This window comes from Strongylocentrotus purpuratus, unplaced genomic scaffold (genome assembly GCF_000002235.5).
Source record: "Strongylocentrotus purpuratus isolate Spur 01 unplaced genomic scaffold, Spur_5.0 spur5_scaffold_20, whole genome shotgun sequence".
Lineage (NCBI taxonomy): Eukaryota > Metazoa > Echinodermata > Echinoidea > Camarodonta > Strongylocentrotidae > Strongylocentrotus > Strongylocentrotus purpuratus.
Window position 1 is genome coordinate 19,219,096 of NW_022145606.1, and position 11,158 is coordinate 19,230,253.

The window sequence follows — 11,158 nt, forward strand, 5'->3', positions numbered from 1 at the left end:
TTTAACTTTGAAATATCATTGAAAAAGAAAGGGTCGTTTTGATTTATATCAGCCCTTAAAGAATATAAATCTTTATAAAATAGTTTAATTTCCTTTAAAATTTCCTCCTTATCTCTAGTAGTTTCCCCATTTTCTTTGTACACCTCCCTAATTACACTTTTCCTTTTATTCGATTTTAACAACTGTTCAAAATATTGCGTATTGTTTTCTCCATCTTCAAACCAAGGTGCTCTTGATCTTATTTTAATGCCTCATACAATAAACACACACACACACACACACACACGCACTCGCGCACACACAATTATTATGAGCCTTAGCCTTATGATGAATTACTCAACAAATAGTCTCTTTTCTTCATTGTGTGAATAAGAATTAATATTGACAATATTCTGACGTCATAGTAAATAGATCAAGTCTTTGTTGAACTTTGTACAAACTTTCGCGCACTGCTCCCTTTTCAGTCGTACACAAAACCATTGCTATTCCCCAGAGTTATGCATTCCTTCAGAGAAACCTCAAGGTAATACATGAAAGCTGCAATGGAGAAGTCGGCTAGTAAGTCAAAATATTTCTTTAAGTTCTTTGTGTAATACTTATCCTGGATTATTACGAATCATTTTTTGCGATGTGAAATGTCTTTTTCATGTCTAGGCCTTTACGAATGTCTCCTACTTTAAATCCGTTTCAACTGCCGATTTCGGTTTTCTGTTCGTGTTTCTGTTCTTGCAATTTACTCTGATGATTGCAAAACGAGAAGCTTCAGTATGTCTGTATTCGATGCTATTTTCAATTTTGTTGGATATTACGAATCATCTATTTGAATGTATAGTTAACATAAACAATCTACCGAGGCCAATCATTTCATTCATTTCGATTTGACTTTATGTCACAAACCATGATTAAAACACTTCATATAAACTTGAAATCAATGCAGATCTGTGTATTTTTTTCTATAAAGCCTAGCTACTCCCATTTAGTATTTTTATGTTTAGTGTTTATCAATCTGATTAAATTTGATTCATTTTGGGATTTCATTCAACAGAACGTACGTAATTATTGTTGCTGTTGTTGTTTTAGTCTTAAGGGCGTGTGTCATTCAATTATGAATATTTACGCCATTAGTAGAACCTTCATTAGTAGAACCTTACCCTAGATCAATGAGCTACGCCCATAAGATTATAATCATGATAATACCTCACAAATACAAGTAATCCACAAAAATACAAACTATGCTGTTTAGTGGATTACTCTTTTCCTTTAATATTCGACTTAAATTATGATATGCTTATATATTTCTTAATCCTAAAATGAATTGAAATATAATATAATTGAATACTAGGCATTGCATTGCAGGGCCAGCAAACTCGTACGGCGGTCGGTCCATTGCACATAATTATGAAGAGCTTAATTTAAAAAAGAACTACATCCACTTTTGATGAAAATTGAGTTATTGATATCAGGATTGTTCACTTCAGTACCCGTGTCTCAACCAAAATATTAACCTAAATTTTTAGAGCAATTATGAAAGAATCACCTTCTAATATCACTTTTCCTTAGATGCCTTTAAAAAATCTGGTAAACAATTTCTTTTTTTCTCCAAAGTTACAAAAATGGATTTATAGCTCCTTTTGGAATTAAACTCTTCATATATACGTAGATCTAATGTCATCTTTAGCCATCATCCATGTCCTACTGTATGTTTACAAATGATCCTACTCGTAACGTATAGCTCAAATCAAAGATGGCGGGCACCTAAAGACCGGGCAAGACAAAAGATCTTTCATCCTTGGAATCGCCCTCCTCTTCATCGCCGTCATCTTCGGCATTGTCGTCACAGTGGTCTTGGTCTTCGTACCTCAGGGGGACTCTGAGATGATGACCGATGAGGTCGAGATTATTCCAGTCCCACCTGGTCCAGGTCCTGCTCGTTCACTGGAACTTCTCGGTTTGGGACCCAAACTAGGACCGACTGGACTAGCTAAGGGTAGGTTTTGTTCTTCTTCTAAATAAAGGCAAATAAAATTAAGGGATACATACCCTGTTGCACATAAAGTTAGAATAAGATTTCCCACCTCTTTTCAGTGAATATTATTGTGAGAACATGATTCACTCTCGACAGATAAAGTTTATAATTATTCTCAGTCACTGTGACTCTTTAAATTAATCAATACAGTTCTGAAAAGATATCAACTTAATCTATCAAAAATAAAACATATTGTCACAATCACTTCATCAAAACAGGTAATAACATATTATTCCAACTTCATGTGCAACAGTGTATAACACTACATCAACAAAAGTGACTATACCCTTTCAAGAAACATTGAATAGTTCAATGTAAATTGTTAGTGCACTGTACTATGTTCATTGATATATGTGACCAAATGCCAACACCACTATTGCTATAAGGCTTGCGTTTTTAATGCAGCTGCACTTTGCAGTAAAGTTGCATTTAAATATTCAACGTCTTGTCAGGGGTGTACTCACTTCTTTGTGGATACATTATAACCTGTCCTACGCATTTGTGTATTCAATCATTAGTACGATTATATTTTTTCTCCCTCCATCTACGTACGTCTCCTGGTAAACCTAATAGGCATGGGTTTAGCTTCGGATATGGGGAAATTGGGCCAATCCCCCCCCCCCCCCTTCCTAAAAAAAGGAATCCCCCCACAAAAAAAAAGATAAAATCGAGGCGAAGAAACCAAAGAGAATGGAGAGGGGACTCGGAGTTATAATGTATAAAGTATAATTATTATTGTGCGAACCTACATCTAACAAGCTTTGCTTTCAAGTAGGTTCGTTTTTTCCATTTCTTGTAATTAAATCATTTTGCATTACAATGACTAAAAAACAATGTCAAAGATATTTCAATGCTCATTTCTGTTATATCATTACGTTTATTATTGTTTGTGATTGTTTATATTATGTGAAAAGAAATGAAAATAAATTCGCTCTGTATAGAGCTACTACCTACCAAGAGGGAATACCTTACTGTTCCTCAACGACAGGAACCACGCTACGTCACCGCTTATAGGTACTGGTATAAGATGAATATCTCTGCGTCTATTCCCTCCCACCCTATACTAGTATTCTCTCCTCATATTCCTATACTCATAATCGACGATTAGAAATTATGATTACTTGTTAGAAACAGTTGTAGAGTGCTATCATGTATCTGGAAATTTATTTCCCGTCGTACATTTAAATGCTTTATCTACTTAAAGATGATAGCAATAATTCATCATAGATCATAGGTTAAAAATTGATTACTTACAACAAAATTTTTTGACCGAAATGATTGATTCACTTTCATGGAATATCTAATTTATAACATAGTGATATATATGGAAGTCTATGATGAAAGGGAACCTCAATTATGTGAAATTAAGTGATCACTAAAACATACAGTTAACGACTAAATATTAAAAACTTTACCAAGTTCTGTCATTGCTTAAGTATGTGAAAAAATATTATTTATCTTTCTTGGTAACGTGACATATGAAAGCTTACACGTGAGAGCATTCAACAAACGCTCTCATCCAACAAGATCCCTTCACTTCTTAATGGGTTAAGAAAAATACAAAAACGTCAAATTTACGAAGAATATAAATAGTTTAGTCGTGAATTGTATAACTTAGCTTTAATAAACTGTTTCAATAAATGCAAACGAACTGTCACATATTCATAAAACAATATAACACGATTTGTTTCTCTCTATCTCTCTTTCTCCGTCTTTTTCTTTTCTTTTTTCGCTCTTTCCCCAGTGTTGTACAACGAGACGCTTGAATACGGGTCTGTGTTTCAGTATGGTGCTGGGAATATACAGCTAGTAGTCATCGGTGACCTTGATATTATGAAGGACGCATTCACTTTGACTGATAGCTTCAATACACGACGTATGGTCGTCAATGCTATGCTCTCCCCGCTTCAGAATGAAGGTAATTAATCATAAATCAAATCAAATTAAATTAAATGTATTGAAATGGAATTGACAATTTTTAAATATTTTTAAAAACATAAAAACATGAATAATAATTAAAACAATTGAAACTAAAACCCCGTGATAATTCACTATGACCGGTTTCAAATTTATCTGAAGAAATAAAATTGAAACCGGTCATATAGTGAAGAAGTGAACTATCAAAGATTTGTAATTGATCTTTAAAAATTATTATCTGTAAATTGCCGTGACGAAGGAGAATCCGAATTGAATTTTTGTTCTACATGTGTAAATACATAATTGAGATAAAAAAATAGGTTTTTTGTTGAAGTTTTCGTTCAAGTAATTACAAATCTCTACTTTGTTTTGTTTTGTAATGTTTCTTGGTTTTGTTTTGGTTTTACCTGACTGAGCATAAGAATGCATGTGTATGCTTGTAATAAGTTAGCAACCAGGGACCAACGGCTTTAAGTCTAGCTCCGAGGGACTTGGCAATGAGGATTACTGACTTAGCAAGGGGCACAAGCGCATCAACTTGGTTTCGAACCAGGGACCTCAAGGTCACAAGACCACTGCTCTACCACTGAGACATCGCGTCTCCTTGGTTAAATGATAATCCCTTTAGGTCATGATTTGATTTAAATCACTTTTTGTTCCATTGATATTCAGGTTCCACATTTCAAACCAGTGGTTCTCCGTGGCTAGAGATCCGTCAATTCACGGGTCAAACCATCCTACAAAGCAACTACCTCCAGACCTACATCCAACCACGTATCGACCAATCAGTCGACTCCCTTATGACGTCAATGACAGCCAGGCAGGGCTCTCCGTTCAATCCCGAATGGCTTCTTCGGGTCTTCTTCGTCGACGTCAATCACCGGATCTACTTCGATCAAGGTCTTGTGTACGATGACGACGATGACCAGGCGTTCGTCAACGATATTTTTAGTTGTCAGAAGATTGTGTTCGAGCCGAATGCGACGATGCCGGCGTCACCGGTTCTTCGTTCTCAGCTTCCCCTATTCCTCAACCCTGTAAGATAACAATGATATTTCTTAAACGAAATAAAAATCCGTATACAGCAAATGCCAAATCCCCAAACATTCGCCTATATTCATAAATTAACGTCCTTGTTTTGGGGCCAACTGTAGAACTTGTAACGTAATTACAAGAATTGATAATATTACTAAACGAACTTTGTTAAGTATAAATTACATAGTTTGAAATTATTAAACTAAGAACGTTGAGTAATATAACGAAGTATTTCGTTTTCTATGTGTCCCAAACTGTAAATCACACGCTGGATTATCATTGTGTAATGTTTATTTGGTTAACCCTAACCCTAAAGTCCTTTGGCAAGACATTAATTTACATTTATCAATCTTCACCAAAGTGTATATGGGTACCTGGTTATCGTCGGGGTAATAAGATCCCTCAATAACAATAGTATTGAAGCTGATGAAGATACCCCAGCTGATACAGTAAACAAAATCTAAAAAAGTTAAGCAACTATTCCAAATAAACAGTGGTACCAAAACACATCATTATTATATTACAATATAGCATACAACTACAAGTCATGGCGATGGACAATGGATTTGCATTTAAATATTCAACATTTTGTCAGGGGTGTACTCACTCTCAATTTCTTTTTTGGATACATTATAGGGCATAATATATAAACGTACAGATGTACAGATTCTATACATATAGTTCAACGAGATAATACAAAGGAGGTAATTAATATTTTAGAAATATAACCATGTGAATGGTTTTTATAATTCAAATCAGTTTGTATAGATGCACCCGGCACTAGAGTCCTTTGGCAAGACATTAAATCCACATTTACCACTCCTTACCAATGAGTTATTCTGTTTACTACTAAATATATTCCCATAGACTTAACACAGGGATCACCAGGTTCCAGTAAGCAAGGAGTTAATGGATACCTGGTAATCTCTGAAGTATACATGCAGGGCTGTTAATATCAAAAGGATAGAAGCTGATGAAGATACCCTAGCTGAATAAACAACATCTGAAAAGGGAAAGCATTTATTTCATTTAAAAAGGGCATGGTAAAAAACAAATCAGAATCATAAATACATAACCCAGGCCAATGGATTTGCCAAAGCAGGGCATATAACATAAAATATACATCTGAACATATTCGATACATATATAGTTCAATGAGATAATACAAAGGAGGTAATTAATATTTAAGAAATATAACCGTATGAACGGTTTTACTTCTTTTTCATTTTGGGTTAGCTGCACCGATTCGCGAACCACACCAAGCTTTTTGCCTCCGAAGCCCTGTCCTCATCCCCTACACCCCCTACTGATCACCCTGACCCTGAGAGTTTGGTGGTCATGTATGAACGGTTCATCAGTGGTCTCAGGGCTGATGGGAAGACGACGTGGAGTGATCCCGATGATGGCTGGAGGTTAACGGTGGATCTGTTATTCACTGGACATAGTAGTATCCCACAGATAGTACGCTGGATGAGTCTGTATCTAGCGGCTTATGATGACTATCAACAGAGGGTAGGGTTGTTATGATTTATTATCATTGTCGTTATTATTATAATTATTATTCTTATTACCATTATAATCGTCATTATTATTGTTATTATAATTATCATTATTATCATTATTTGTATTATAAATATAATAATGGTAAAAAATAATGATTAAAAAAATTACAATTATTATTATTATTGTTAACAATTTTGTCCTAAATCCAATGTCCAGTTGGTAAATAAACCAGGAACTGGACTGCATCCAGAAACCTAGAGTTATCAGTTTTTATAATGATTTTAACAATTTATCTAACTTCTGATCCGTCAATCGTCTAAATTAATTCATCGCCCTCGATCCTCTTCTTACTCAGGCACGTAGCCAGAGTTTGATGTTTGGGGGGGGGGGGGGGGGAGGGGTTGGGGCACATACATGTTATCGATCGAGGTAAACAAAAAAGGGGGGTCTAAACAAGTTCAACCGATCTTGGAAAAAAAAATGGAGGGGGGGGGGGGCACGTGCCCCCCGTGGCTACGTGCCTGTTCTTACTAAACCCAAGACCTTCTGCAGAATAGGCCTATGCCTACACCAGTGCATTAGGAACGATCAATATGTCCCGCATCCCCCCCCCCTTCCTCTCTCTTTCTCTCTCTTAATCCAACTGAGAGGGGCGGCACTTTCCCGCAGCGCCCCTACCCGTACCCCATGCATACGCATAGTCAGGGCAAACTTAATTTCCTCTGGTTTCAACATAAGACCTACTACTATCATCAGCTCTCCGAAACCTTCATCACCCGTTAACTGCAATTGAATATACCTTTAATCCAACGATGAACCATACTCGAAAGAATCTCTTCTAAAATAATGGTAGTTTGTCTTTTTTCAAACTGAAGATTGTGCAGGAAATAAACTCTCTGGGTAACTACACCGACATCACCTACGAAGACCGGTTTCGTCTTCCTCTCACCGTCGCTTTCCTGACCGAGGTCGATCGTATTCATCATCACTCTCCGCTTGGTGTTCCTCGTTTCGTCACAGCAAACGAAACCGTCAATGGCTTCCACGTCGGAGCAGGCACGACCGTTATCTCCAACCTATGGCAGATTTCAAACGACCCTGCGGTCTGGGGTGATCCTCACGTGTTTCGACCAGAGCGGTTTTTCCTGGATGAAACCAGCTCAGACCAGTATGAACTGGATGCCGACAAGTTGCAACTCCACACTCCGTTCGGTGTCGGTAAGCATATCTTTCGACAACAAACACAATTTTTTTTTTAAATGATAAAAAAAATCAACTAATACCTTGTCCAGCAATGTGCAAAAGTGTCAACGCGCCGCATTACGTAAACCGAGAATAAGTTCTATGCAATGTAAACACGTTCCTTTCATCTCCCTGGTCAGACACAACTTTGGAAAACCAAGTAGCCTGCACCTACTCGGAAAACAGAGTATAACCCACAGAGGATAGAGTGCCTAGGTTCTAGGACACCGACCCCCTGGACATCCACCCCCCCCCCCGTCAACTACCCCCTAGGATAACCACCCTCTAGGGCGACTACCCCCAGGACAACTACCCCCGGACAACTAGCCCATAGGACAACTTCCCCCGGACAATTACTACCCCTCCCCGGACAACTACCCCAGACAACTACCCCCTATGGCAACCATCCTCCAGGACAACTACCCCTGGACAACTATCCCAGGGGGTAGCTGTCCGTGAGGTAGTTGTCCTAGGGAGTAGTTGTCTGGGGTAGTAGTCCTAGGGGGGTAGTTGTCGTAGGGGGTAGTTGTCCTAGGGGTAGTTGTCCTAGGGGGTAGTTGTCTGGGGGTAGTTGTCCGGGGGTAGTTTTCCTAGGGGTAGTTGTCCTAGGGGGTAGTTGTCTGGATACGCATTTTGTATATTTTATCTTATACACATTTATTTCATATCGCACATGCACACATTCGCACACCCTCCGCTCACAAACTTTTACACAAATACCACAACCCCCCCACACACACACACACAGCACACCTACACACACTAACATACTTTCTCTCTCTTTCTATCTATCTATCTTAGGGCTACGTTCATGTCCAGGAGAGAAGATCGCTCGCAGGACCCTCTTCAAGACCATGGTAGCCCTGGTCCAGGAGTTCCAGATAGTCCTACCAGAGGGAATAGAAGCAGACCTTGATCAGACAGGGGACTTCGCAGAACCCTACGATGTCAAATATGTAAAAAGGGTGTAAACTGACAGAAACATTTTCGTTTTGGGGGGACAGGAGCTGTTCTGGGGTTTGAGACGCTCAACCTTGTCAGCCCCCCCCCCAAAAAAAAAAAAAGAAAGATTTAAAATGAATTTTATATAAGTCATGTACAAAATGAAAACAAGGATTTCTCTTGTCCCCACTAATCATTCCCAACATATGTATTTATAACACAAGTCTAAAACGGTGTACTAAAATTATTTTACTTCATGAATTCCACACCAGTGAAAAAAACCTACATGCATCTGTTAACTTTTGTGGTTGATAGAAGCTTAATGGGCTTGCAGGGATTTGCACATTGAAAATCTCAAAACTGAATACTTTCCTAACACAACTGAGTACTTTCCTAACATATGGTGGCAAAATATTAATTTAAAGCAAAATTACAGTCATTTTTCTTTTTAAATTTGAATTTGGCTACTGGCAGTGTTTTAAACACGTTTGTTGTGTACAAAATAAGGGTTTTAAACTTTGTCTCAGGTAAAAAACCAGAGAGTATTTTGATCTGAAATTGCACATACTACATGTACATGTACTGTTATGAACTCATCTTGTTGCGACAGATACATTTTTTTAGGGTTTACAAATTCCTGATAGGGGCATTATTACATTTGATAGAATGTAAACTAGTCTAGATGGGACATTATTCTGGTATAATTGAGGAAAAATATATAATTAAACTCCTGTCTTCATCACATCCAGCTTTTTGGGGGTGCCATCATTAAGTTTAATTTATAGTAAAAAGTCTTTATTTTGTGTCCCACAAGCTGTGACAAAATCTTCTGGGGAAGGATCATTTTCATATGCAGCCACTTTTTAATAACCTGCCAGAATACCTTAGAGATAAAGGAACATATGACAAGATCAGGAGTAATTTGAAAACGTATCTATTTACTTCTTTGTAAGATCTCACAATTATGAACCCAGTGCACCATTTCCAATGCTTCTGTATTCTATTCTGTAAAGCACATAGAGTCATGTAATTATGCCTATGTGTTATGCGCTATACATGAACGTTAAATTATTGTCATTGTTATATTTTCCCATACATGTTTATGCACAAGTTAAAATCAAACACTACATTAAGATGTATGTAGAATATCTGACGAATTACAACTCATGTCTTCATCACATCAATTATTTTTGTTGTGCTATCAGTGACCTTGCATTTGCTTGTATCTAATATGTATATAGGAGGAGAGCTATTGGCAAAGACCATTGGCAAAGGGACAGATAATTGAGAGAGGGGTAGAGAAAGAAAGTAGAGGGAGAAGGGTAGACCTATAATATGTTAATATATACATGTTTATATATATATATATATATAGAGAGAGAGAGAGAGACAGGGGGAGGTAGACAGAGAGGGGTAGGTGAGAGACAAAGCGAGAGAGAGGAGGAAAAGAGACAGGAAAGAAATTGAGAGAGAGAGAGAAAGAAACTGAGAAAGAGAGAAGTAAGAAAGAGAAGAGTGAGAGACGAGTAAGTGAGAGACGAGTAAGAGAGAGAGAGAGAGAGAGAGAGACAGGGGGAGGTAGACAGAGAGGGGTAGGTGAGAGACAAAGCGAGAGATAGAGGAGGAAAAGAGACAGGAAAGAAATTGAGAGAGAGAAGTAAGAGAGAGAGAGAGAGAGAGAGAGAGAGAGGAGAGAAAGAAACTGAGAAAGAGAGAAGTAAGAGATAGAGAGAGAGAGGAGAGAAAGAAACCGAGAAAGAGAGAAGTAAGAGATAGAGAGATAGAGAGAGAGAGAGAGGGGAGAGAGAAACTGAGAAAGAGAGAAGTAAGAGATAGAGAGAGAGAGAGAGAGAGAGAGAGAGAGAGAGAGAGAGAGGAGAGAAAGAAACTGAGAAAGAGAGAAGAAAGAGATATATAGAGAGAGAGAGAGTGGGGGAGAGAGAGAGAGAGTGGGGGAGAGAGAGAGAGAGAGTGGGGGAGAGAGAGAGAGTGGGGGAGAGAAAGAGAGTGGGGGAGAGAGAGGGGGGGGGGGGGGAGATGAGGGTTAGGTGGAGGGAAAAGGGTAAGTGAAGAAAGTACAAATGATCAAAGAGGGGTAACCTTAATCATGAAACCAAGACTTTAAACATCACTGACACATAAGGCAATACATTAACGATATATGATACATTTTAATCTGTCTATAATCTCAATCTAACTCATTATATTCATCATGAGGCACAAGCACATGAATACAATATACAATACATTTAACCTTTGTTTACAATTTCTTTAATATTATAATAAACTGCACAATAGATGTACTACTCATATTTACATCGTCTCAACAAAACAAAAGCATTTAATTTTTTGTTTGTTTTTATTTTCATTTTTATTTAATTTTGTTTTAATTTGGAGGGCATACCATCTGTAGGATAATGCACTTAATTGGGAATAATAATCAGAAATGGACAGCCTTCAATCAAAACAGGTTTGTTTTTGGAAATAAAAAGT

General features: G+C 37.6%; 1 protein-coding gene across 1 annotated transcript; it reads left to right on the top strand.

The window, feature by feature from the left end:
- Nucleotides 1-475: 475 nt before the first annotated feature.
- Nucleotides 476-9,847, top strand: LOC100889652 (cytochrome P450 2J6). The gene is made up of 7 exons (XM_030992996.1): nucleotides 476-558; nucleotides 1,733-1,987; nucleotides 3,771-3,944; nucleotides 4,616-4,980; nucleotides 6,215-6,490; nucleotides 7,357-7,699; nucleotides 8,525-9,847. Exons 1-7 carry the CDS (start codon nucleotides 531-533, stop codon nucleotides 8,692-8,694), a joined length of 1,611 nt encoding a protein of 536 aa, XP_030848856.1. The 5' UTR covers nucleotides 476-530; the 3' UTR covers nucleotides 8,695-9,847.
- Nucleotides 9,848-11,158: the final 1,311 nt, after the last annotated feature.